At 59.3% G+C, this 27,907-nt stretch overlaps 2 protein-coding genes across 2 annotated transcripts; both read right to left on the minus strand.

The window, feature by feature from the left end:
* Window positions 1-3,860: 3,860 nt before the first annotated feature.
* Window positions 3,861-8,417, minus strand: LOC117649273 (nuclear envelope pore membrane protein POM 121-like). The gene is made up of 3 exons (XM_034391877.1): window positions 8,357-8,417; window positions 5,794-6,740; window positions 3,861-4,547 (listed from the first exon to the last, which is right to left on the minus strand). The coding sequence occupies exons 1-3, from the start codon at window positions 8,363-8,365 to the stop codon at window positions 3,998-4,000; spliced, it is 1,506 nt and encodes a 501-aa protein (XP_034247768.1). The 5' UTR covers window positions 8,366-8,417; the 3' UTR covers window positions 3,861-3,997.
* Window positions 8,418-10,493: 2,076 nt separating this feature from the next.
* LOC117649622 (pupal cuticle protein 20-like) lies at window positions 10,494-18,738 on the minus strand. Its single transcript, XM_034392521.1, has 5 exons — window positions 18,673-18,738; window positions 12,909-13,021; window positions 12,496-12,831; window positions 12,008-12,372; window positions 10,494-10,522 (listed from the first exon to the last, which is right to left on the minus strand). Exons 1-5 carry the CDS (start codon window positions 18,679-18,681, stop codon window positions 10,494-10,496), a joined length of 852 nt encoding a protein of 283 aa, XP_034248412.1. The 5' UTR covers window positions 18,682-18,738.
* Window positions 18,739-27,907: the final 9,169 nt, after the last annotated feature.

Below are 27,907 nucleotides of genomic sequence, written 5' to 3' on the forward strand. Positions count from 1 at the left end.
CGCACTGCAGTCTTACTATTCCCACCATAATTTCCACCCCGTTTTTAACAGAATCTTTCCACGTGTGCTCTGTGTGCGTGTGCGCGCGCGTTTGTGTGAGAGAATGTGAGTGTGTGCGTGCGTCCGCACGCACGGCTAGAAACGCAAACACACACTCACGCGGCCAGCCTAAAACTGGACGTTGGGCGTTTAAAAACGCAGAGAGTAAACTGCACGCACGCGCACTCCCACACGGGCCGGGCCCTTGCCCACGCAGCCGCCGCGGCGCCGCGGGCTGGGCCGACTCGGTACACATGGCTTTACTAAATGTAAAGCACTGGCATGCCTGGAGCAGGGCCCAGCGCTTTGCCGGCCCGGCGCTGCCTACACTAGAAGGGCAAGGCCGCTCTTGTTGAATCAAAATCGCGGCGTGGCCCGTCCTGGAGACTCCTGAAGACTCCAGGAGACTCGAAGAAGCTCCTTCGTCGCTCTTCTTCTCCTTACATTTTGGCGCGTTCATCAATCATAGGCATTGCACGTGATCAAGTCCGGCAGCGCTGTCCCGTCGCTCTGTCTCTCTCGCACCCCTCTGGGACCCCCTCGTGAGTGCGAGAGAGACAGAGCGACTGGTCCGGTCTGGTCCGTCCAAGGCCTCAACGCGCTTTACTCGCTTTGATGCGCCGCGTATTAGCCCGCTCCATTACATCGGTCACACCACCGTAAGCCCCGCAAGCTCATCCCGACTCGTTTTGTTTGGGGTTTCCATTTTCCTGTCTCTTGGCGAGAGAGAGAGAGAGAGAGAGAGAGAGAGAGAGAGAGAGAGAGAGAGAGAGAGAGAGAGAGAGAGAGAGAGAGAGAGAGAGAGAGAGAGAGAGACCGCTCCGTGGTGGCGCGGTGTCTGCGTCTTGCTCATAGCGCCTGTGAATCAGGGGATAGGCAGGCCCGCCACGCGCCAGAGCGTTGGGTGGTGGCCTACCCGCCAGGCGCTCTCCCGTGCGGATCCTACGCACGAGTCGGCTTTTCCGGGTTCAAATCCCCGTACACTTAGGTTTTTTGTTTGATTTGTTTCAAACTTCGGCAGTGCCGGGCAAAACTGATAATTATGGGTGGCAGATTGTCCGTGTGCCGTACCGGCCGGGCTAGCCTAGACCAGGCTAGGCTAGGCTAGGCCGCGCTCGGTTCATGACGCCTCCCCGAATCATTTCTGCCATTTTGTTGTCCTTTTCTCTCTCCCAGTGTTCCGCGCCAGACCCGTCGATTGAGGACTGCGTGCCGCGACGCTGTTCCTCTGGGCAAGGCCCCCGCCACGCCACGCCACGCCATGCCATGCCGCACCCAGCCGAGCGATGCAGAAGATCGCTTAGTCGCTCTGTCTCTCTCGCACCCTTGGAGAGTCCCATGAGTGCGAGAGAGACAGAGCGACGAAAACGACTCTTCTGAATCGCTCGGCGGCCGACAGGTTCACGTCGTGGGGCGTCCGTCTCGTCCATAGTGCCGTCTAGCCGAGGGGGATTCAACTCCACATTTTCACAGACGGAGGAAATGCGATGTACGTGTCAGTACGTCAGAATCGACGACTGGCGGCTCGGCTCTCCCAATGCCGCGTTCAAACCTTTTCGCGCGCCAAGCGGCCTCATGCATCATGCACTGTGGAAATTTGTTGCAAACTTCATCACGAAAGTAGTTGACGCGACCTTTACATCATCATTCAATGGCGACGATTTTATAAGAAATCTGTTACATTACCATCAAAGTCCCTATCCTCATTGCAAAATCGGCTCAACAACAATGTAATCAAATGGTTTGACGTTGACGACATTCTTGTAAGGAAATTTAGCCTTTAAATTGAAATAAAGTGACAGCCAAAATTTTCTCGGGCCAGCCGATTGCCTTATGGTTCTGACAGCAACAAATTTATTTTTCACTGTCAAACCGGTCAAGGCGTTTTAGCGTCTACGACGATTACTCTCTGTCGTCGGCGAAGAGAACCCCCCGCGCCCTTTTCTGTTTGTAAAAATATTTTATCGACCTGAACAAAACATCAACGGCGCAATACATAAAATAATTGGTACGTGGGCGCCGACTTGGCCGCTACCGACACCGAGCCTGACCCCAAAACCCAATCACCCCTCCCCCTCCTCTCCTGTCCTTCCCTTCCGCGTGCCGCCGCCAGAGCCATCCTCGCAGTGACATTGGCTGACGGATTTGCCCCCCCCCCCTTCTTCCCCACCGCCTGCCTCCACCGGCACCGACCCTCCCTCTTTCCCTCCCCCCCTTCCCCATCTTCCCCCTTCCCCCTCTTCCCCCTTTTCCCCCTCTTCCCTCTTTCCCTCTCCCTCTTCCCCCTTCCCCCTTCCCCCTTCCCCTTTCCCTCTTCCCCTCCCCTCCCCCTTCTCCCTTCACCTTCGCCCTCCCCCTCCCCTTCCCCGCACAGAAGCTGCTCGGTGGCGCGCCGCCGACTCTTGGCCGCTTTGATCTGCGAGTTGCCTGTCGTGCCGCCGCTGGTGTGGGTGCTGAAAGGCTGAGAGAGCGCGGCTCGGGGCTTGGGAGTGCGGAGCAGCGCGGAGCAGCAGACTGATTCCGAGAGTCGTTTTCGTCGCTCTGTCTCTCTCGCACTCGTGCGGCGTCCCGTACAGGTGCGAGAGAGACAGAGCGACGAAAACGACTCTCGGAATCAGTCTGCTGCGCGGAGCGAACGAGATCCTCCGCGCCGACGGAAACAATGATCGATACCATCGTTACCGTTTGCGGCGCGGCGGCGGCGTCTTTGCATACGTGCCGCACGCCCCCTCCTCCGTGATATGATAGCTGCTCTCTGGCGGGGCGGGGCCGGCCGGGACCTTTACCTTGCCATCCGTCATTGGGAATCGCGCAGCATCGAGAGAAAGACAAGGCCGCGATGCCTTGCAGTGCCGTGGCTTGCAGTGCGGCGCCCCGGTCGCGTTACTCCATGCGGGAAGATACGCGCCGGGAATGCGCGATATGATTGCACGCTCTGCCCTGCTCTGTCCGTCAGCCAATTGCCACGACGTACGACACACAGTGGGCCAGAAGACCGGCGCAAGCGGAAAAAAATTCAAGAAGCGTTTTAAGCTCAAGAGTAGCTTAGCAGGACTCGAACCGAGCTTGTGACCCCACCAATGGATTCCTCGTTCGGAGAGCAATCCATTGGTGGGGTCACACGTTCGGTTCGAGTCCCAATTAGCGACTCTGGAGGCCAAAACGCGTCCGGAATTTTGGCTACCTTCACCGGACTTCAGGCCCACTGTGCGACAGGACAGACTACTTTCGCTGTTTGTTCCTCTTTCTTTTCAAACATCTGAGTCTCATTCATTTTTACTGGTTTCTCGCTCCGTCTCACTCCCCTTTCGTTTTAATGATTTGACTCATTTATTTTTAAAATTCTTCAGGCTCATTTCTTAATTGTAAAGATATCAATCTCATCTATTGACGTTTTAAAAATCTCACCCGTATATGTTCTTTATAAAGATCCCACTCTTGATTGTTTTTAAAGATCTCGCTCTCATTTATCTTTCAGTACCTCACTCTCATTTATCTTTAAATACCTCACTCCCATTTATTTTTAAAAGATCTGACTTGTTGAATGGCCTCCCACACTCTCAGCAGGCCATCGTCATCGCCATTTATTTTCTTTTTTTTTCACGGAAGGAGCGGCTGACTCGGTTCGACTTCTCGGGCCTTCCCTTCCGTCAAAAGGAGTTCAAGTGCCCAATCAATCGAGAACCATTCGCGGCTAGGCGCGTGCGCACGCGCGCGTGTGGGGTGGTGTGTGTGTGTGTGTGTGTGTGTGTGTGTGTGTGTGTGTGTGTGAGACTTGTGGGAGTATGCAGGCCGCGGCTCGGGAATAATGAGGCATAATACACAGGGTAATGGGGTGGTATATTTCAGTCACGTGTGGAGGTATACCCTATCTAGAATGTATAACACAGTGTGCTTGGCTGGCCACTCGACTAGCGCGTTTTCAGTCAGTCTGTTGGAGCAGGGCAGACTCTCGAGCTTAGTACCGGTAGCCGGCGTCGCTCTGGGCGCCCTGTCGCTGTTGGTAGCTCTGCTGCTGCTGCTGGTAGCCCTGCTGGTTTGAGGGTTGGTAGCCCTGCTGCGACTGTTGCTGGTAGTTCTGTCGCTGGGACACGACGGGCACCTGGAAGCTCTGCTGAGCGGGCTGCTGGTAGCTGAGCTGTCGCTGAGGGGTGGGCAGTTGGTAGCCCTGCTGCTGGTTGTTTCTGTTGGTAGCCCTGTTCTGGTAGCCCTGCTGGTTGTTCTGTTGGTAGCCCTGCTGGTTGCGGGCGGCGGCCGCCTCCTCGCGCGCGTTTTGCTCGATGGAGCGCAGGATGGCCTCGGGGATGGGCGGCGGCGTGGGCAGGTGGTCGCCGTACGCGCGGAAGCCGTTCTCGTCGGCCGTGTAGGTGACGGTGTAGCGCTCGTTGGTGTCGGGCGCCGTGAAGGCGAAGCCGCCCTGCGCCACCACCGCGCCCTCCTCGCCCGACCGGCCGCTCTGACGGAACTCGCCCTGCTCCTGGGCCTGGATGCCGTTCTCGGTCTCGTAGCTGCAACACAGGGAGGAAAACGCACCCACTCTGTTAGCAGTGCTGCCGTAGGAACAGGCGACATTGACCAGGGAAGTTCGACTGCTGAATCAACACTAAGGCCCTGGGTGGGTGCTGCGAAGCGATGTGATTTTCTGCTCAGTGATCTGAATGTCAGTGTCGAAAGGGTTGCCAACATCAGCCTGCTTCGCTGCGTCGAGAAGTTGCCAGTTAGGCAGGCTGGAGGTTGGCAACATTTTTGACACTGGTGCATTGTGGGAACTTCAGCTCCGGTGGCCTTTATAGACAGCAGCTCTACGGACGCGCATTCGGGATTTTTCTAGTGAGGGGGTAAAGCAGTGCTTTTTGCCTGCACACAGGTGAAAAGTAGTGCTTGTTGCCCTACTTTAAAGCGGTCTATTTGGTATTGGGGAGCACCACCTTCCTCCCAAATTACCCCTCCCTTAAAGCCGCGCTCATTTTATGGAATCAAGTACTACCTGCTTATCTTTTCTCATTTTGAAAATTTATGAATTATTTTTAAGAAACAAATGGATAAAATAACGCTTTTAAAGAAATTAAAGTCGAAAATAAAACAACAAACGTAAGTTTTGCTTGCCGCCGGTACCTGTACCCCTCGGCCCACGCCGCGCGTGTGCACGACTCGGTGTGGCAAGCAAGCCGGCGAGGCAGCGCGCCCGGTCCGCCCACAGTGTAGGGCCCCGCCGGGCGCCGCGGCCCCGCCGAGGGCCCCATCGGTGGTACCGATGGCCAGATAACGCGGCGGCGCGGGGCCCGGCGGGGCCACGCAACCAGATAGCGCCCGGCACGAGGGTTTCCGCACAGAGTCAAGGCAACCGGGGCGACGCCGCGCGCCCTCGAGAGCCCGGCCAACCACAGTGGGCCAGAAGACCAGCGCCGGCGGCGGCGGCCAAAACTGCAGACGCGTTTTGAGCTCCAGAGTCGCTAAATGGGACTCGAACCGAACGTGTGACCCCACCGATGGATTCCTCGTTCGGAGAGAAATCCATTGGTGGGGTCACACGTTCGGTTCGAGTCCCATTCAGCGACTCTGGAGCTCAAAACGCGTCTGCAGTTTTGGCCGCCGGCGCCGGTCTTCTGACCCACAGTGCGCAGCTGGATCCGGAGGGAGACAAACCTCCTGAAAGGTAGGCAAGAAAGTCGCTCTTTGTCCCTGTAGGGAGGCAACTTTTCCGACATCGCCTCTCCTCCCTGAACCCGTTTCTGGATCCACCACGGGCCTCACCTGTAGGTGTAGCTGCCGTCGCCGTTGTTGACGTTGCTGGAGCGCACGATGGCGATGGAGGGCGTCTGCTGCTGCGACTGGGAGAAGAAGCCGCCCTGGCGGAGGCCGAGGCCGGCAGAGGCCTGCTGCTGTTGCTGCTGCGAGCCGAAGGCGGTGTTGGTCTTGGCGGCGAAGCTGGACGAGGCCTGCTGGCCGCTGTAGGAGGCCGGGGCCTGCTGGGAGGAGAAGGAGGACTGCTGGAAGCCGAAGGAAGGGGTCTGCGCGGCAGGGGCCTGCTGGGCGAAGGAGGACTGCTGGGAGCCGAAGGAGGAACCGAAGGAAGAACCAAAGGACGAGGTCTTGGGCGCGGCAGAGGCCTGCTGGGAGAAGGAGGACTGCTGAGAGCCGAAGGAGGAACCGAAGGCCGAGGCCTGGGGCGCCGCAGAGGCCGTCTGCTGGGAGCCGAAGGAGAAGCTAGAGGTCTTGGGCAGGGACGAGGCCTGCTGGGACCCGAAGCTGGGCGCGCTGAAGGAGGCCTGCTGGGAGCCGAAGGAGAAGGCGGAGGTCTGGGGCTGGCTGGCGGGGGTCTGCGACGCGGTCGTGTACGAGGACACCTGCGGCAGGGAGGGGGCCTGGAAGGCGGCCTGCTTGGCGGCCTGGCTGCCCTGCAGGGGCGCGGGGGCGCCGAAGCCGAGCGTGGACTGCAGACCCTCCTGCTTGAGGATGCCGCTGCCGCCGAGGGGCTTGGGCGGCTGCTGCAGCTTGGCCTCGATGACGATGTTGTTGGCGGGCGGCAGGTACGTGTTGGACGGCGGGATCACGGCCTCGGTGTGCGTGGCCACGCTCTGGACGGGCTGCGCCGGCAGCGGCAGGTTGTAGCCGCCGGCCTGGTCGGCGTTGGCGGGCGGCAGGTAGGTGTTCTCGAGGCGGCCGGCCGCGGCCAGCCCCGCCACCACCAGCACGATGAGCTGCGGGACAAACCAATCGATGAAATTTCGAACGACTGCCGATTCATCAAGGCGTATTGCCGGCGCGGCCTTGAGTGACGGCCGGCGGCCTTCCTGACCCGCCTGCCCATCCCGAGCAGGATGTTTGGGACGCGTTAAGGCGGACGCCTTCCAACGCCACCGCCGCGTTCGTCACGTGCTGGACGAGGCTGGTCGTGACCGAGTCGTGCGGCACGGCGCGGCAGGCGCGCCACGCCACGGCACGCCATGGTACGCCACGCCATGGTACGCCACGGTACGGCACGCCATGCCTCGCCATGCCACGGCGGGGCACGCCACGGCGGGGCACGGCGGTCTGAAGCAGGACCCGCTGCCGCTCGTATGGACCCGATATTGTGCACTCGGCCGAGAGGAGGGGTGAGGCGGGGCGGGGGTGGGGCCCGGCTATCCCGAGTGGAGTAGGGCCAATCCTGCACCACTAAAAGTTGTTTCGCAAAAGATATATCTCCGGGGCGTGTGCCCGGCCGCTCCGCTCCGCTCTTACTCATCGGACCGACCATCGGCCGGGATCGGCCCGGACAGATGGATTTCTACGAGGCCAAGGACTACGTGCTGCTGACCCGCTGCGGCAGCGGGACCGCCCGCTCTTTCTCCAGGCCATTTTCCAACTTTTGCTGGGGGCCCCTTTTTCCCTTTCTTTTGCAAAGTCTTATTTACACAGCACGCCCAGTCAAGGGCGAGCAAAGTTCAGACAGTGTCGCGTCGGGCCTTCGCGTCGGGGTGGCTGGGGTCCCTCGCCGCTGGGTCTCGGGGTGACGGCGTGCTTCGACCGCGGACAATGCACCCCCCTCCCCCTCCCCGCCCCTCAATCCCCAGGCCTCTGCCCCTTCTTTCCCCAAAGGACGTGAACTGGATAGAAAACCAGCCAGGCGGCGCGCGCAAGGGCGTGTATACTGTATTATCAGATTTTTTTCTTAACCAAACTTACTTTCCAAGAAAAAGTCTCTGCCAGTTGCAAGACGGACGGAGTCTGCTCGGAGACTGTTTCGGTTTGACTCCTCTGATTGAATCTCATGTCCACTGACGAAACAAAGGTATAAAAGGTACGCCCTTAAGGGCGCAACAGTCTTCCACGCCCTTTAACGGCGGCTCAAGGGAATGCCTTTGACAAGGGCATGACAATTTTGCCCAGAAGTCCTTCTATTAATTAACTCTCTGTACACACTTAAGCGCTCTATGTGTGTAGTCAGTACACTGTGCTCCATGTGTGTACTCAGTAAACACTCAAATTTTAGTGCACCCCTTCCAAGGCCGAAGGCTGATTTACAAGTTCCCGGGGCGTAAATCGTTTACGCTCCGTTTGAGCATACCGTGAAAGCGGGTAATATGGACCACCAGTGGGTATTGTGGACCACCCCTTAAACTCTTCTATGTGATCGGTGATGCCGCCTACCTGGTGCATGGAAAACCGCTTCGGCCACCAGCATCCGAACTTGTATGCAACTTGGCTCGAACCGGTCACTTAAAAGAAGTCAAGGCTGGTCCACATTATCCACTGATGGTCCATATTACCCGCATTTACGGTAATTTCGATTATGCTCTTCTTTGATGAGTGTCGCCCTCCTCTGCGTACGTACCAGCTTCATGTTGTAATCCACGGGGATGCGCTGGGCGTGCGTTGGCGACTCCGCCGGTGCGTCGTTGTGACTGGTGCCCCGGCCAAATTCGACAACGTATATATAGAGGCGGGGGTAAAGGAAGGTCCAAAACAAGACGACGACGCTGACCCAGACCGCCCAGACCCAGGGCACGCAGATCCTGCTTCCCCCGGACGGCCACCCTGCCGCTCCTCCCCACCTCCGTCAAGAAGAAGAAGATACTCCCGACACAACGGCGGTGAAGGACTTCTGGTCCTCGGCCGCCGCCGCCGTGCCACTCCCCCGGCTCCACTAATGCGGTCCTTCTCCTTCTCCTCCTCGTGGAGCGCGCCGCACAGTGTGCCGGCCGGTGCGCCTCGCCACGCCCCTGCAGAGATGCGCGGGGACATCCGAAACCCCCTCCTCTACCCCGCCACGCTCCTGCGGTCGAAAAGCGCAGCAGTCTGATTCCGAGAGTCGTCGCTCTGTCTCTGTCGCACTCATAGGACGTCCCGTATAGGTGCGAGAGAGACAGAGCGACGACAACGACTCTCGGAATCAGTCTGCAGAAGCCCCCTCCCCCCCTCCGCGACGCTTGTGAATTGAAAAATGTGGGCGCGAATCCCTACTTCTGTGGAGGGCGGTCGCGGCGACGCGTTGCCTCACCGGCAGGTAGGCAGTGACCGTCTTTGGGTGGACGGGCGCCTTGCGCGATGATTACCAACCAGTCACAGCCGTCGTGCCATCCCAAAGCAGAGAGAGAGAGAGAGAGAGAGAGAGAGACAGAGAGAGACAGAGAGAGAAAGACAGAGAGAGAGAGAGAGAGAGAGAGAGAGAGAGAGAGACAGAGACAGAGACAGGTCCGCAGTGTGTGTCCGGCAGGTCGCACTGCATGGGCTTCATCAGGCACGGCCAGGGTCGCGGCCACTGGCAAGGTGAGCCAAACGAATAAAGGAAGCGAGAATGAAAGGAGTAATGACGGCGGCGCGGCCCGATTCCGAGAGGCGTCTTCGTTGCTCCGTCTCTCTCGCACCCATACGGGACGCCCCGTGAGTGCGAGAGAGACAGAGCGACGATAGGCAGACGACCGTCTGCTGCAGTGCGAGCGAGGAGGAAGACTTAATGAATGGCGCGACAGCGCTTTATTTCCTCGCCGTCTTCGTCTCCGCCGTGACGCCGTGACGCGCAGAGAAAGGATTGGCCGCTCCCACGCGCCGCGCCGCGCATCACGTCTCTGTCTTCGCCTGCAGACTGATTCCGAGAGTCGTTTTCGTCGCGCTGGCCCTCTGCGTCCTTTAGGGGGAAGTCCCACGAGTGCGAGAGAGACAGAGCGACGCGATCGACTCTCGGAATCAGTCTGCTGCCTGGCGTGGCTCGCGGGCACCCGCTGTGGGCCTGCAGCAGCGCGGGTTCGATTCCCGGCCGGGTCTGTCGGGTCAGGGGCAGCTCTAGAATTGTTTTTTGGAGGTTGACATCTGCATTGTTGTACACGTCGGTCGGTGTCGCTGCCGATGTCGATTGTGCGGCCGGCGTAAAGCTCGCGATCTTATGCGCTTTCCGGCGTCATGGTGGCCGTGGTCGTGGTGGTCGTGATGGTGTCGTGGTGGCCGTGCCGACGGTAGCCGCACGCCGGGCCCGGCACACTGATTCCGAGAGTCGTTCTCGTCCTCGCTCTGCCTCTTTCGCACTCACGCGGCGTGCCGCATAGGTACGAGAGAGACAGACCGACGGAAACGACTCTCGGAATCAGTCTGCTGGCTGCAGTGGCACCGCGGATGACACAAAACGAGATTGGCCATCAGAGTGGACGCCTCGGCGCCGCCCTTGGAGAGGGTCATGCCGGACAACCTAACCTCCAGACGGCCAAGTGGGGGGCATAAATTTGAACATTGCGATCGGCCGCTCCGGACACGCGCATCCTCTAAAAGGCCCACATGGCGCTGCTGCTTGACCATCTCGTCGTTTTGGCGTTGCTTGTCGCGCAGCGCGCTTTACGGTTATGGGCCCTCGGCCGTGCCGCGCGACATGCCGCACCCACAGACCTCCATTCTTGAAGCGAGGATAAGTGACGTGCAATGTGCGAATTTACATGAATGTTTCAATGAGTGAATTTACACGAATATTTCAATGAGTGAATTTACTCGGATGTTTCAATGAGTGAATGTACTTGAATTTTTCAATAAGAGAATGTGATTGAATGCTTATTTACATGAATGTTTCGATAAGTGAATTCACTTAAAAGTAAATTTGTTTTGAAACATCTATACGTAAATCCACTTGTTGCTAGTGTATTATTTTGATGGAAGTAGCGACTTTTTCATGGGTTGTGGCAGTCATGGGGTGTGGCAGACAATGAAGCGTCTCTTCAACCCGAATATGAAAAAAAAAACACGCTTTATAGCTTTATCAAAGCCCGATTTTTAAATCAATGTAACTTTTGATGTGCTGTTTACTGTTCCCTGTGGCCTTTATTGTTAGGTATGTAAATGCCCTGTTAATAAAGAGCGGGGTGTCGACACCTCTCTCTCTCTCTCTCTCTCTCTCTCTCTCTCTCTCTCTCTCTCTCTCTCTCTCTCTCTCTCTCTCTCTCTCTCTCCCTCTCACTCACTCCCTGATGCATGTGGGAATGCACTCGCTCAGGTGGAACACGTGCATACGTTTACCGCCTTTTGTCTCTGGCTCGGATCGATGGAGCTGAAAATGCATTCGTGACGTCGGCCGCCCCGCGGATGAAGATAAGGCGACCTTTTTCCCTTTTTCAGCCCCTTCCAGCCCTTCCAGGCCTTCCAGCCCGGCGGCACGCTCTCCATGCAAAGCGGGCAAAGCGGTGACTTTATTTAGCGGCGCCAGCAGCGCCTCCGGCCGTGTCACTCTGTCTCTCTCGCACTCATGGGGCGTCCCCTATAGGTGCGAGAGCGGAATCCAGTCTGCTAGAGCCTCCGCTCACACTCGATGGCCCGCGCTGACGCGGGGGTCGGTCTTTCCCCTACTTCGGCCGAGTTGACACAGAATTGTCACTGAGTTGTTGCCGCTAATTTGCCACCGAGTTGTCGCCAAGTTGCCAGCGAGTTTCCAGTGCGTTGGCCGCCCGTCGAGGTGCGAAGTCGAGAGTTCCCTCGTGAACGGCACGCTTAGCACTCACTCGCGTGCCGAGTGCGATTTACGCGGCCGACGCGCGTGTGCGCGTCCGGGGGTAACCGAGGGGGTAACCAGGCAACAAACGCCGCCGTTTCCTACGGTAGCCTCTTTTTATTCATTACGAAATTACAAATTATTACAAAATGTACAAAAAGATTCAAACACACACAGACGTTCTCACAACACTCACACACTTAAGACTATGACTTTTGGGGGCAAAACTTTACAAAAATAAAGTGTCTCGCGCGCGGAATAAATATACAGTGCGGACGTAATGGTAACGTTTAGTAATCACAAAATGGCTCTCGTTGCCCGTCGTGGCTTAGTACTGGTAGCCGCCGTTGCTGGCGCCGCCGCCACCGCCGCCAGAGTACCCTCCGGCTCCGCCGCCGCCGCCCCCGGTGGGGCCCCTTCCGCCGCCGCCTCCGCCTCCAGTGGGACCTCTGCCGCCGCCGCCGCCGCCGCCGGAGTAACCACCAGGGCCGCCGCCGCCGCCGCCTCCAGAAGGACCACCTCCATAGCCGCCGCCACCGCCGCCCCCGGATGGACCTTGACCGCCGCCGTATCCACCACTGCCGCCGCCGCCAGAGGGACCGCCGCCGTAACCTCCGCCGCCGCCGCCGCCACCGCGAGCCTCCTCAGCGGCGTTGGCGGCCAGGGACTTCTGGATGGCCTCCGGGATGGGGGGCGGCGTGGGCAGGTGGGCGCCCTGCGGCACGAAGCCGTTCTCGTCGGCGGTGTACGAGAGCTCGATGCGCTGGCCGTCGGGGGCGGTGTACGAGAAGGAGCCCACGGCGCTCTGGATGCCCTCGCCGCCCTCGCCGCCCGGCTTCAGCTCGCCCTTCTCCTCGGCCTGGATGCCGTTCTCCGTCTCGTAGCTGCAACGACGCGGAGGGGATGAGTGAGTGAGGGTTCAAACAGTGGTCACGGCCCGCGGGTTCGCAACGGCCGGCGAGACGAGGTAAATGAGAGGAAGGCCGTCAAGGCCGTTGGACACTCACCTCCAGGAGTACGAGCCGTCGCCGTTGTTGACGTTGGTCTGCTTGATGATGGCGATGACGGGTCCACCGCCGCCGCCGCCGCCACCAGCGCCGCCGCCACCGCCACCACCGCGGCCTCCGCCGCCGCCGCCGAATCCAGCACCGCCGGAGGGTCCACCGCCGAATCCGCCGCCGCCTCCGCCTCCGGTAGGACCGCCGCCGTAGCCGCCGCCTCCACCGCCACCGGAGGGACCGCCGCCGCCGCCGAACCCACCGCCACCGCCGCTGCTGGGGCCGCCGCCGAATCCACCGCCACCGCCGGTCGGACCGCCTCCTCCAGGAGCGCCGTACGACGGGCTGGGTCGAGCGCCGCCTCCACCGCCGCCGCCGCCCTGGGTCCTCTAGGGCCGCCGCCACCGCCGCCGCCCCCGAACGGCGTCTGGAGCCCGGCGCCGCCCCCGGCCCCCGATCCGCCCCTCGGCGGCAGGTACTGGTTGTCCAGGCGAGCGGCGGCGGCGCACCCGGCCGCCACCACCACCGCCAACATCTGCAAGCACAGAGTCACGTCGCCGTCAGTGTGGCCAACGGCGCCAACGAAACAATTTACAGTGTCACGACGCCGGCCGGCACGGCGGCGCCGCGGTCGGCCCGAGTCTACGTGCGAGTGTTGGCGAACCTGGCGAGCCATCCACGGGCATCACCTGGAAATGAGCCTCGGGCAGGGCACTGTTTTCGTCGCTCTGTCTCTCTCGCACCTACACGGGCCGCCCACGAATGCGAGAGAGACAGAGCGACGAACACGTCTCTCGGCATCAGTCTGCTGCAAGGCGGCGGCGCGCGCGCCGAGGCGGTTCTCAGAGCCACGACTCTATTTCGGCCCCGACGTGTGGGAAAATGAAATCGGCGCGTTCCGTACCGCGGCGCGCGCACTGTAAGCGCGCCGCGCGGCAACGCGCCGACCAGGCCGGCCGGCCGAACGCCGCGAACAGCGAACGCCGCGAACGCAGGGACAAAAGAGGACAGAATTAGCGAGCCATGCCGCGGAATGGTAATTGTATCGCTTTAAGTTCCCGCCGTTAGTGCGCCGGCCCACGCAATGCGAACGGCGCGGTCGTGAGCCGCCGGGCCGAACTCTCTGTCTCTCTCGCACTCATGGGGCGTCCCGTACCGGTGCGAGAGAGACAGCACGCTGCAGTGCAACAACGGTGCGGCGCTGCGGGGCCATCCCAGCGAGCACACGATATTTCCATCGCGTTATTTTTCAGCGTGGCGGCACTGGCGCCGCGGCCGCGCGGCACGGCGGCCGCTCTGAGGGCGAAAGGTGTATTATGAGAAGGCTGCACAACAGCGACCACCTCGGCTGCACCATCTCGGCGTGCTTCTTGACCTGCATTCCCTCTGCTGCATGCCCGCTCCCCTCCCCTCCCCGTCCCTTCTCCAACGAGGCAGACGCGTCCAGTGGTCCGCGCTAATCGGCCTCCCCTTTCCCGTCGCCGTCGTCCTGCTGACTGATTCCGAGAGTCGTTGTCGTCGCTCTGTCTCCCTCTCCGGGACGCCCCGTGAGTGCGACGGAGACAGACAGAGCGACGCCGGTGACTCATTCGGAACCAGTGTGCTGGAAGCGGCATTGTCAATCATGTGCCGTGGCCACGGCTTGACCTCTGCGGCGAGGTTTAATGCGACGCGCAGCCGACACCAGAATTATTCACTTGTTTGGGTGCGGCGGGATCGCAGCGCAGGGCGCGCACAGTGTGCCAGAAGGCCGGCGGAGGCGGCCAAAACCCTTCCCGCGTTTTGAGTTCCAGAGTCGCTAAGTGGTACTGGAGTCGAACGTGTGACCCCACCAATGGATTGCTCTCCGAACGAGGAATCTGTTGGTGGGGTCGCACACGTGCGGTTCGAGTCCTGTTTTAGCGACCCTGGAGCTCGAAACGCGCCTAGAGTTTTGGCCGCCCCCGCCAGTCCTCTGGCTCTGGCCCACTGTGGGGTGGTTTTGCACCTCCCAGTGTAGTTTCGGCGGAGCCTTTGTCGGACGGAAACCACCGCGAAACAGATCGGCCGGCCGATAGGAACCGCGCTGCTGCTTATCTCGGCGACGCGAGCGCGCTCCGTGCGGAAGCTTCGGAAGCTTTTGTTATGAATGAGGCGGGACCTGACCCGGGGGCGCGGCACGGCGGCACCGCGCGGTGGGGCGCTGCAGACCGATTCCGAGGGTCCTTTTCGTCGCTCTGTCTCTCTCGCACCCAAACCAACGCCCCGTGAGTGGGAGGGAGACGGCGACGAAAACAACTCTCTGTCTACTCGCTCGCTGCTCCTCGCGGTTAATAAAGGCATGGCCCGCGGCCCGATTCCGAGCCGGGGCCTCTGTCTCTCTCGCACTCGCAGGGCGTGCCACACTCGCGGGAGAGACAGAGCGACTTGAGAGGCAGCCTGCTGGGGGGAGTCGGGCGAAGCAGCGGCAGGAATTTTCAACTTGCGCTTGAAAGCCAGAAAGGTGAGGTAGACAGACTTTGGAGCAGGATGCTTCCGAGAGAGGGAGAGAGGGAGAGAGAGAGAGAGAGAGAGTGAGAGAGAGAGAGAAGGGAGAGAGAGAGAGGAGAGAGAGAGAGGAGAGAGGAGAGAGAGAGAGAGGAGAGAGAGAGGAGAGAGAGAGGAGAGAGAGAGAGGAGAGAGAGAGAGAGAGAGAGAGAGAGAGAGAGAGAGAGAGAGAGAGAGAGAGAGAGAGAGAGAGAGAGAGAGAGCAGGAAAAGCGGGCAGTAAACTTTGGCTTGGTGGTACGGACTCCAAGTTGAAGCAAACAGGCGTGCCGCTTCGCCTCGCTTGCCTGCCTTGCCTTGCCGCTATTTATTAGAGATTTGCAGTGTTGTGAGCCGGTCGGGCCGCCCCGCGGGTCCGCGGTACGTGTGCTACCGCCTCCGCGGCCCAGCCGGCTGCGCGTTGCAACAGTGGCGTGCCCTCGTCGGCTTGGCGGGCAGCCTCCACTATTTAGCGTTTTACGGCCCGAAATGACCGACGCTCCGGTGGCATCGCGGGGACGCGCGTGCCGCATGCCGCTCTGCACTCCGAATCCGAGAGTCGCTTTCGTCGCTGTGTCTCTCTCGCACTCATGGGGCGTGCCGCACAGGTGCGAGAGAGACACAGCGACGACTGCGGCTTTTACGACGCGGAGCTGAAGACGGAACGCAGGCGGTCAATGGCGGTCGTTTTCGGTCGTGCCTCGTAAAGACAAAAACGCGGCCGTTCGATGGGATTATTGCACCGGCCGGCCGATGGGTAGATGGGTCGGCCCTGACCGCGGCCGCGAACCCAGCGCGGAGGAAGGATGAACCAGATCACGCCGGGTTTGCTCTTGAGGCGCATCGGCGACGCCATCGGCGCGAGCGCGGGAAAAGAGGGATGGAAGATGGCGGCGCGAGCGCGGCTGGGCCAGAAGACCGGTGGAGGCGGACGAAACTCTGGACGCGTTTTGAGCTCCAGAGTCGCTAAATAGGGGTCGAACTGAACGGGTGACCCCACCTATGGATTGCTCTCCGAACGAGGAATCCAGTGGCCCACACGTTCGGTTCGAGCCCTGTTTAGCGACTCTGGAGCTCAAAACGCGTGCAGAGTTTTGTCCGCCTCCACCGGTCTTCTGGCCCACTGTGCACTGGAGATGGGAGATGGCGGGGCAGCACCTTGCTTCGCCTTGTTGCGCGCGGGTCAGGCAGACCGTCAGGCAGACCGTCAGGCTGCAGTGCATTATGGCCGGGGGGCGTATCAGATGCCAGCCCGGCCAGGCAGGCTTGGGACGCTACGCGCTTCTAGTACGTGCCCCGGCGGCATGCGCTATTATTTCCACTGCAAACTTTAGCAACCCCAACGGGGATTCATGCATATGGGACCGGTCAATCGATGCATTAATCAATACACTAATCGATACAAGCATACCACCGCAAATGCCGTGGCAAGCTTGCTTGCCACAAAACCGACAAGCCGTTTTGAATACCAAAAAAATTGGCAACCTTTACCCGAAATCCTCATTAGCTTGCCAATATTTGGCTAGCCGAGGAGTATATCAGGGCCAGGCTTGCCAATTTTTGGCATTCAAAACGGCATGCCACTTTTATGGTAAGCAAACTTGCCACTATATTTGCAGTTTCGACACATTAATCGATACATAATATTTTTTGGAAGCGGGCCCCCCACGGTATTAAAGGACTTTGCTTCGATGGGCTACATTCGATAAGCTGCAATCGAAAATCCGGAATCTGGAACCGAAATCTGGTAGCTACGCGGCCGGACACATGCACGGCGAGTTTGTCGAGGTTTGTCGTAACAATCAGCTTTTTGGGTAGTATCGGATTTCCGAATTTAGCTTTTGACTTCAGTCTTTTTTCCGTGTGCCGCTGCAGATCAACAAGTAGTCCACGTCAGTTCGGTCCTATGAGGGGGAAGTTCACGGGCTTGATGTATAGAGGGCCAGCAGACTGATTCCGAAAGTCGTTTTCGGCGCTCTGTGTGTCTCTCTCGCACCTAAAGGGGACGCCCCATATGAGTGCGAGAGCGACAGAGCGACGAAAACGCCTCTCGGAACCAGTCTGCAGTGGCAGGTGCCGGCCGAGGCGCCTCGTTCCGATCATGTCGCTAGATAGCCGGGATAGCACCGCGGGGATGCTGGCAGCTTGGAAGCAGAGCCGGGCGGCAAGTGCCCTGCGAGCAGAAGACTGCAAGCAGAAGACTGCGAGCAGAAGACTGCAAGCAGAAGACTGCAAGCAGAAGACTGCGAGCAGAAGACTGCGAGCAAAAGACTGCGAGCAGAAGACTGCAAGCAGAAGACTGCAAGCAGAAGACTGCGAGCAGGAGACTGCAAGCAGAAGACTGCAAGCAGAAGACTGCGAGCAGGAGACTGCAAGCAGAAGACTGCAAGCAGAAGACTGCAAGCAGAAGACTGCAAGCAGAAGACTGCAAGCAGAAGACTGCGAGCAGGAGACTGCAAGCAGAAGACTGCAAGCAGAAGACTGCAAGCAGAAGACTGCAAGCAGACTGCAAGCGAACTGCAACCGGCAGGCCAGCTCGGCTCACCGCACAACATACTACTCCCTTTACGGGCGGCTTGCATGCAAGTCGGAGTCACTAGTGTTGGCGCGCGGTGCAAAGGTCACTCACCGCAGGGCTGTGACAAGGCGCCCTCGCCCCGGCAGCCCCGCCACAGAGACTGGGTCCTTGCTGGGTCCTTTCGCCCTGAGTTTGAGCAGGCGCGGATCCAGTTGGGGGGCACAGGGACAATTCACCTTCCCCTTGGCCCGTACAGGTATCCGACGAAGAGGTAGGCAAAACGACATTATTTCCCCATGTGCTGGCACCACTGAGTTTTAGGGGGGGCTGCAGCTTTGGTTTAAAAGCTTCATGTTGATTTCCCAAATGAAATCTCACCAATTCAATTCGACGTCATGCGACACCGTTTATCGTTTGGGCGTACTATCGGATTATCGGCTATCGTTTGGGCCTGTCAGCAAGGGCAGCAGCAGCGGGCTCTGATCCAAGTGGCGCGTAATAGGGGAAGTTAGCCATTCCACAGTAGGTCAGCGAAGACCGGTGGAAGCAGCCAGAACTCTAGACGCGTTTCGGACTCCACAGTCGCTTGCTCTCCGAACGAGGAATCCATCGGTGGGGTCACAAGTTCGGTTCGAGGCCCATTTACCGACTCTGGAGCTAAAGCCGCGTTTGGAATTTTGTTGGCCGCCTCCACCGGTCTGCAGGCCCACTAGATGAGACCGCCTGGAGGTTAGGCAACACGTACTACTTTGCCATTGTAAGTAGGCAAAAAGCACTCGGTCTCCCCTTCCTTCCGCGCCTGTGCTTGGTGCTCCCACGCGATGGGACGTCTCCAACGCACGGAGACAACACGACGACGGGGTCGAATACGGTCGAATATCCGGATCGAGGCGCGCACCCCGTTCACCAGACGCGGGTTCAGTAGGGGAGAGAGGGAATGACCAATAATTGACACCCCTTAACCTTCAGGTAGCCGCCTGAAAGGTAGGCAAAAATGCCGCACTGCGCCTGTATACTTGCCCCTGCAAGTATAGGCAAAGAAACGGCGGACTTTGCTCCTTCCTCAGCCTGGCTCTGGATACGTCACTGCCGTCCACGCGACCCAGGTCAACTTCCTGGGGCGAGACGCACTGGCTTCCTCTCCCAGTGGTGTGACAGACCTACCAGTCGCATGGCGCTGGCTGCGACGCTGTGCTGTTATCCTTTGGCGCGGGGCGGGCACTGGTGCTGCAAGTACTGAGAGGCGTGCTCCACCACTAGCCCATTTATACGCGCCTAGCCTAGCGCAGCGCGGCGCAGCGCGCAGCCCGCCGGAGCCTAGCGTTAAGGTGCAGCGGTGCCGTACCGTGCCACCCCCGCGGCCCGCGGCGTCCCCCTCCCCCTCCTTCCCGCGAGCCCTGCAGTGCCCCCTTCCACCGCGGCCCGGGGCGCCGGGGGCCCCGGGGGTGGGCTCGTGCCGCGGTGGCGAGGGGGGAGATGGTGTCCAGGAGGCCGGGGTCCCCGGGACGACGGGCCCTGCAGGACTTGAGGACAGCCTCTGGGTCGCGTGCCGCGTGCGGCGCCTAGGGCAAGGAGGCACGCCTAGGGCGGTCGCTGGATTCCACCTCTCCGCCGCGTGTGTTCCACAGGACCAAAATAAGGACCCATGGGAGCCAGGGGACCGACAGAACCCACCGCACAGTGAGCCAAAAGGCCGGCGAAGACGGTCAAAATTCTGAACGCATTTTGAGCTCCAGAGTCGCTAAATGGGACTGGAACCGAACGTGTGACCCCATCAATGGATAGCTCTCCGAACGAGGAGTCCATTGTCCATCACACGCTCGGTTCGAGCCGAGCCCTGCTTAAAACGCGTTTCGGCCTCCTCCACCGGTCCTCTGGCCCACTGTACACTGGACCCTCACGGGCCCCAAAGAGGAGCGATATGACATTGCCGCCCGATAACGAAACACGCGACCGTCCTAACGAGTCTGATGCTCCTTTTTCCGCAGGATTAAGACGCGTCCCCTTGAGGCGTCGTCGTCGGGATGTCGCAAGGGGGACATCAAATATCATGCCTGCTGGCGGCGGTGCCCGGCGGTGCCCGGCGGTGCCGGTGGTAATGCAGTCCATTTCCGAGGTAAGGGCAGGCCAAGGCTCGGCGAGGCTCGGCGAGGCGACGCGAAAAGGCTCGGCAAAAGGGCGACAGGGATTTATCGAGCCTTGTGCGGAGTGCTGGCGGTGCCGGCCGGCGCTGGGCCTGCCCATGGCCTGCCCGTGGCTCGCCGGACTCGGCTCGGCTCCGCGATGACCCCCGCGCACGGCCCGGCTGCGCTCGCCGGCCCGGCCCACAGTGGGCCAGAAGACCGGTGGAGGCGGCCAAAACTCTAGACGCGTTTTGAGCTCCAGAGTCGCTGAACAGGACTCGAACCGAACGTGTGATCCCACCAATGGATTCCTCGTTAGAAGAGCAATCCATTGGTGGGGTCACACGTTCGATTCGAGTACCATTTAGCGACTCTGGAGCTCAAAACGCGTCTAGAGTTTCGTCCGCCTCCACCGGTCTTCTGGCCCACTGTGCGGCCACTCAGCTCGGCGGGGCGGCCAAGGACGCGCGAGGAAGGCACCGCCGCGAGTGCGTTAGCGTTAGGACCCGGTGGACGAACAATGGCAGCGTGGCGACGCGGGTCCTGCCGAGGCCACGCCGGTTTTCGGAAAGGGCCGCCGAGTTATGGTGCATAATGCGCTGAAGGGCTGCCTGCCGCAGTGGGCCAGAAGACCGGTGGGGGCAGCCGAAATCCCGCACGCGTTTTGAGCTGCAGAGTCGCTAAATGGGACTCGAACCGAACGTGTGACCCCGCCAATGAACTACTGCTCTCCGAACGAGGAATCCATTGGTGGGGTCATACGTTCAGTTCGCGTCCTGGTCAGCGACTCTGGAGCTCCAAACGCGTACATAGTTTTGGCCGCCTGCTCCGCGGTCTTCTGGCCCACTGTGCCTGCCCTTCGTTGTCTCCACCGGCAGCAGCCGCCTGACTCTGAAGGGCCGCTGCGTCGCTCTGTCTCTGTCGCACTCGTGGGACGTTTCCTCACGGGTGCGAGAGAGACAGAGCGACGGAACGATCCTTCGCGGAATCGGGCGGCAGGGCCGATCTCGTTATGCAGGGCTTCAGGGCGGCCGACCCCCCGGAGTGCATCAGCCGGCAGCCACCTCCGGCAGGTCATTCTTCTAGCGGGCCGCGAGCGGCGCGAGCGCGGCGCGGACAGTTTGCGAAACTATCGGGCAGCGTTTAGCCGGGAAGCGGATCGCGCGTTCGCGTTTCGTGGGCGATAAATTCGTCGCGCGTCCGGGAGGCTGGCTGCCCTGCCTGCGCCGCCCCAAGGGAGTCCCTAGGGGATCTCTTCCTGATCTGGGCCGCCATCGGCGCGGCGGGCTCGTCCAGCAGACTGATCCCGAGAGTCCTTTTTCGTCGCTCTGTCTCTCTCGCACCTATGCGGGACGCCCCAAGAGTGCGAGAGAGACAGAGCGACGAAAGCGACCCTCGGGATCCGTCGACAGGCCGTCGCTGCCGCCGTGCAGGGGCGTAACTACGTCCTCTTACGCAGCGGCTCTGCTACGCCCATGCTCCCTAGGGCCTCTTACACACACACACACACACACACACACACACACACACACACACACTGTGGAGGACGGCTCATTTGGCGTCTCTTGATCCTGCTTAGCGTCGCCGTTAAGCCTCGCTCGCTTAGTTCGGCCCGGGCAAAAGGGGCAAAAGCGTTCGGCCGTCGGCGGGGATCGATCCCGCGACCGTCTGGAAAAGGCGCGCGTCGTGCGGACAGCGCGGCCTCGGCGTGCGCCGCGCGTTTCGCGGCCGTGAACTTTGCGCAGGGCTGCGCAGGGCTGCAGGGCCGCGACGCGCTAGACCGCGGTTCGAATCCCGGTGGCGGCGCCGTTTCGCTGTGACGCACGTCGACGACGCGGTGTGGCGACGCCGCGGCGGCACAACGGCGGGCGGCGCTGCACAGTGGGCCAGAAGACCGGTGGAGGCGGCTAAAGCTCCAGGCGCGTTTTGCGCTCCAGAGTCGCTAAATGGGACTCGAACCGAGCGTGTGACGCCACCAATGGACTACTCTCCGAACATGGAATCCATTGGTGGGGTCACACGTTCGGTTCGAGTCCTCTGGAGCTCGAGTTTTGGCCGCCTCCACCGGTCTTCTGGCCCACTGTGCGCCGCCACCGCTGGGCCTCCGGGCAGGCGAAGCAGGCCACCGGGCAGCCCGCCGCTCAATACGGCATCAATCTTGTCCGCCGCGGGGGCGGCATGGCGGCGCGGCGCGCTGTGTTGGCTGTTGGTTGATGGATGGGGACGCCGTCAAAGTCCGCGCGCCCTGCACGGCCCTCGCCCGGCCAATGAAGCACCGCCAAATATTTGCATATCGCAGATGAGATGACGTCGCAGACCGAAACTTGATTTCTTCTCGCTCTGTAATACAGAGGCGCGCCGACCAGCGGACTGATTCCGAGAGTCGTTTTCGTCGTGCTGTCTCTCTCGCACCTAGACGGGGTGTCCCTTGAGTGCGAGAGAGACAGAGCGACGAAAGCGACTCTCGGAATGAGTCTGCTGGTCGGCGCGGCGCGCAGCAGGTCGACCGGTGCGTAAAAAAAGCGCACGGCGCGCGGTGATGGTACGCGTGATGACCCCTTCGAATTCCCCGCATATCCATCCATATCCCGCGCGCGTGCTAGACAGCAAACCGCGGCGTGCAGTGCGCCGCGGCGCCGCGTCCACGGACAGCTGGCCGCGGATTGAGGGGGAGTCGGGTTCGCGGTGACGACACGACGGGCCGGCGGACTCATACCGAGAGGCTTCTTCGTCGCTCTGTCTCTCTCGCACCCATGCGGGACGTCCTATGAGTGCGAGAGAGACACAGCGACGACGACGACTCTCGGAATCAGTCTGCAGGCCCGGCCGGCCGGGCGGGCTGAGGCTAGCGAGATGCTCCTTGCGTTCCAACAATTGCGCGCGCTGCGGCGCGGGGCCTGCACTGCAAAACGGCGTATCTCGCGGCCGCGCGCGTCGGCGGCGTCGCCCCGCGGCGGCAGTTGTCGCGTTGTTGGCGGCGCCGCGCGCACGGCACTGCACTGCAAGGCGCGGGCCGGCGGAATGCAGGCGCCACCCGCTGGGCCGCTCTGTCTCTCTCGCACCCACGCGCGACGCCCCTCGAGTGCGAGAGAGACAAAGAGCAGCTCCAGACAAAAAAAAAAACTTGGCCGGGGCCCCCCTCAGATCTGGCTCCCTCCCGGTTTTTTGGTTCCTCTAGTGAATACGAATTGCCAAAACCCAAAAATTTGGGGCCGGACCCAACACCGATTGGCTTTTGGTAGAGGTAAAAAACCCCAAAAATGGTTTTTTGAGGGTTTGGGGTTTTTTGGGGATCCCGGAACCTGCTGGCCAAAAAATCTACCAAAGTGTCGTTCCGAAAGATAAAAGTGCGCTCTTTCGAATGCCGTGTCGCGCGGGCTCTACGAGGACGGGTTTGGGACGCTACGGGCTCTCAAAGTTCCCAATTTCACTATTTCTACTGAAGATTTGAGCGTATCAGGGCCGTTCGAAGCAGACCATCGGCGATTTCGCTCCTTTTTGGCTTAAATGGTGCCTACCCATAGGTAAACCCCCCCACAAAATTTCAGCTATCTCAGGCAATTATTAGAGGATCGGGGAAACAATTTAAGTTTGGGTCTTTTTTACCACTAAAGTGAGGTGGTTTTGGGTCCAGAAAAAATATTTTTTCAACTATCTCTTTTTATCAGCCCCTTGAAACGTCTTTTTTACATGGGCCTCAAAACTTTTTTTCCGAGGACAAACCTGTTTATTTTGGGTTTTTAAAACCACAGCTTCTAGAAAGACAGGTTTGTCCTCGGAAAAAATGTTTTGAGGCACCATGAAAAAAAGACGTTCAAGAGGTGCTGATCAAATAGAGATAGTTGAAAAAAAAAATTTTTTTTGGACCCAAAACCACCTCACTTCAGTGGTAAAAAGACCCAAAAATTAAATTGTTCACAGATCCTCTAATAATTGCCTGAGATAGCTGAAAAATTTTTTTGGGGGGGTTTACCTATGGGTAGGCACCATTTAAGCCAAAGAGGAGCGAAATCGCCGATGGTCTGCTTCGAACGGCCCTGATACGCTCAAATCTTCAGTAGAAATAGTGAAATTGAGCAACTTTGAGAGCCCGTAGCGTCTAAACCCGTCCTCAGAGCCTCGCGCGACACGGCATTCGAAAGAGCGCACTTTTTTCTTTCGGAAAAGACACTTTGGTAGATTTTTTTGGGCCCGCAGGTTCCGGGATCCCCAAAAAACCCCAAACCCCAAAAAACCCTTTTTAGGGTTTTTGCCCTTAAAAAAACCCAAGGGGGTTTGGGAAATTTTGTTTTCGGAAATTGTATTAAAAGGGGAACCAAAAAAACCCGGGGGGGGGCCGCTGGGGCCCCCCAAAGGGGTACTGATGAAACGAGACAACGGACACTCAACCCTCTTCATATCGCGGGGTCCCACGGGAAACATCTCAAATGTCCCGGCGCAACTGGCCGGGGGCCTAATCATCCATGGGGGCCACGAATTCCGGACCAGGTGGGCCAAATCTCGGGGTGAGTGCAGAGAACAAGCCGAACGCGTCGCGGCAACTCGAGGTCCCGATGGACCCCGATTCCGGGACGGCCATGGGGGTTCCCCGGCCCGGAAAGGGGAAAAGCTGAAGCGGGGGGTGTGCCTCTGTTGGTGGGGTTGGTTCCGGTGCCCTAACATCTAATTTTCCAACGGGCAGTGGGCCGAGCCTTGGGGGGCCCTTGGGCCGTTTTGGTCCGGGCAATGGGCTCCCGGCTGTACCCCCCAATGGTTTTCGGGGGCCCCATGGGGAAAATTCTCGAGCTTTTTAACGCTCTCCAAAAACGGTTCGATTTGGCCCGTTGGATTGCTGGGCCGGCTTCCTCCAAGCTATTGTTCGGGGTGTCCCCCGCCTCTGCCCCCCTGGGGCCCCCATAATGCAAAAGACGAACGAAAAAGCTTTATGCGAGCCGGCCGGGTTCCTTAAAAAGGTCGGGGCGGGGACATCCAAGAACCCTTCCCTGACCGTTCCACATGCAAACCATTGCCTTTGCCCAGCCCGTGCAGTTCCGAGAGTCGTTTTTTCTTCGCCCGCGGGCGCCCGGGGGCCCCCGGAGGCAGAGCGAGCCCGAAAACTCCATCACGCGCACGCCGGTGGCCGACAAGGATCTACCGAGGCGTGAACTGGCGGGGTCCGGGGGCGGGCCTGCGGCCTTGGCGGCGGCCCATTTGGCCCACCAGGCCGGGGCGCCCCGGCGGCTTTGCATGTCCGGGGCCCGTGCCTGCCTCCGCACCGGGGGCGCCGGTGGTCGAGAAGAAGGACGCTTCGGTTTCCCGATAAAGGCCCGAACCGCGGGACGGGTAACGGGAATCAGGAACCGGGGAATTCCGGCAACATGCCTGGCGGTTGGGGTTGCGGCCGGGCCTTCCGGCCAGCCTGCTTTCCCCCTGCAGACTCATTCCGAGAGTCGCTTTCGTCGCTGTCTCTCTCGCGCTCATGGGACTTCCCGTGTAGGTGCGAGAGAGACAGAGCGACGAAAGGGACTCTGCTGCGGTGCGCCCAGGAACTAGGCGCAGCGAGCGTCGTCATCAGCTGACTGATTCCGAGAGTCGTTTTCGTCGCTCTGTCTCTCTCGCACCCATACGGGACGCCCCATGAGTGCGAGAGAGACAGAGCGACGAAAACGACTCTCGGAATCAGTCTGCAGCGGCGGTCCTGAAGGCCCCTAGGGCGCAGTTGGCCGAATTTTCTTTATGTAATCCTGGTTAATAACGACAGCCTGCATGCAACGCGGCAGTGGCGCGCCACGGCGGCTCGCGCGACGATTGCGTCCCCTTATTATCCGTTTTACGAGGGGCCCATCATTTCCCCTCCAGGATCAGCCGCCGTCGGCACCGCAAAAAAAACACCAAAAACTTAAAAAAATATCAGCTGCGCACGTACGCAGGTAAAATGCCTGAACGCCCTTCTCAAATTGCGCCGTGGTTTTACCAGTTAACAAGAAGAACCGAGAAGGGTCCTTTTCCTTTATATCTGCCTTTGGGGCAGGCCAAGGAAGGTCTGAAAATTTTTCTGAATTTACGAGCGAAAGCCATGATTTTGGGTGTCAAACGCTGGCTTCTGGGAGCTACTACCCTGCGGTATAAAAAACCCCTTTCCCTAGCCAAAAAACCGGGGAAAAAATCAAGCGGCTTGGGTTTAAACAGAATGATTGGGGGGGGCTCGGCGGCTTGGCTTGGGTGCCATGACTTTTCAATTCTCCTTCTTCCGTTTGGGAAAAATTAAAAGGGGTCGGAAACACCCGGCGGTTCGGGTTAAAGGCGATGGCCGTAAAATTTTAGCCCCCCCCGGGCCCCCACCGGCTAACCGCGGAGGGCTTCAGGGAAACCAGAGGGGTTTTGGGCTTTCCCCGCTTAAACCCCCCCTTACAAGGAGGGAAAAAACGACTTCAGTCCTGGCCGATTCCCCCCGCAGTTGGCTGCCCGCCCCCCGGCTGCAAAACCCCCCTCCCAGTTGAGAGGTGGAGGGCCCCCAAAAATCCCTTTTTCAGACGAATGGGATCAAGAATTCCCCCATGGATTGCTTTAAAGGTCATTAGGGGAAACTGTTATTAAAGAATTTATAAAACCTAGGGTTTGGCCGTTTCCCCCCTTTCCACTGTCCCCGCCCCCAGGGGCCCCCTGCTACGCCCACAAGGCAAATTAATTTTTCGGGGGGTTCGGTGGGGTAACGGGTCGCTGGGCGGCGCCGGGGAGCCCCAGGGATCGAAGGAAATCCAGGGGGGGGCGGGCACCCCCGGCGGCCGGCATTTGGAGGTTAGGGGGACCGGGTTTAAGTTGCGGTCGTGGGGGTCCGAACGGGGCACAAGCCGGGGTTTTGGGAAACCCCGGGCGGGACTGTTAAAAGCCCACAGGTTCAATCTATACCCTTGGGTTTCGAAAAAAATCCTCAGGGTTCAAAGGAACCTAACGTTCAAATAAAACCCTCGGGGTTCAAACGAATTACGCAGGTCTTAAACGAGACCCTCAGTGCTCAAACGAAACTTTCGGGGTACAAACGAGAATCATCGACGTTGAGACGGAACCCCCAGGGTTCAAACAATTCACTCGGGCTTCAAGGTTCAAACGAAACCCTCGGGGTTCGTTCAAACGACAGACTCGGCTGGGTTGTGTTTGGAAATGAAAACCGTCTTCTCGGTGGCCAACCACCAGACGGCTCGCCGCTAGCGCCACCTAGCGGCCTGCGTCAGGCGGCGTGCGGTGCGAGGGTGGTTGGACTGAACAAGCCGCGAAACACGGTGAGGTGTGGAGGCGGGCTCTCCCTCACACACTCATAGGACGTCCTATACGGGCAAAGGAGAGAGAGAGAGAGAGAGAGAAAGAGAGAGAGAGAGAGAGAGAGAGAGAGAGAGAGGGAGGGAGGGAGGGAGGGAGAGAGAGAGAGAGAGAGAGAGAGAGAGACGAAAATTCCCGGGAACAATCATTCAGGGGAATATTCCCGAGACTTCCCGGGAATTCCCGGGAATATTCCCACTTGGCCGGGAACATTGCTTCATATGAAACCCATCACTTTTGATAAAAGTTAAAATTTTTAATACGAAATTTTTTGATAGAAAACTAATTTTTGATTACAAAACGTTTTGTTTTGTTCCCTTCTGAAAGAAAAATGGAAATACACTCATGTGTTTCATAATTTTTACTTGATACCTTGCGTGTTCTACATTTTTCCTGCAAAAAACCAGCTGTTTTTAGCCATTTTTTAAATTCCCGGGAATTTCCCATTTTTGGGGTTTGATTGTGCCCGGGAACGTTCCCGGGAATTCCCTAAATTCCCGGGAATATTCCTACCCTTTAGAACACTAAGAGAGAGAGAGAGAGAGAGAGAGAGAGAGAGAGAGAGAGAGAGAGAGAGAGAGAGAGAGAGAGAGAGAGAGAGAGAGAGAGCCAGACAGGCGCGGTCAGTAGCCAAGCGCATTAGCCAGCCGTTACCGCTTGTTGTCGACTCATGCGGAATCCATCTCAGCTGGATGGATGAATGAACTCAGTGTGTGTGTGTGTGTGTGTGTGTGTGTGTGTGTGTGTGTTTAGGTAAGTGCGTGCGCGTGTGTGGAGACGGCAGCAACAAGTTGTTGTAGCGCAGTGGCGGTGGTGTATTGCAATCATTTGTCGGCATTAGCTTGTGAGTAACATGTAGCCGTGTGTCTCTGCGTCGGCACGGCGGGTGGCGGCGTCCATCACTCGGTTAGCCGGATGGGTAGCGAGCTCGCCTGCGGTTTCAAAGGTCAGCCGTTCGAAACCCTGTTAATGGTTGACGT

This window comes from Thrips palmi, unplaced genomic scaffold (genome assembly GCF_012932325.1).
Source record: "Thrips palmi isolate BJ-2018 unplaced genomic scaffold, TpBJ-2018v1 HiC_scaffold_4, whole genome shotgun sequence".
NCBI lineage: Eukaryota > Metazoa > Arthropoda > Insecta > Thysanoptera > Thripidae > Thrips > Thrips palmi.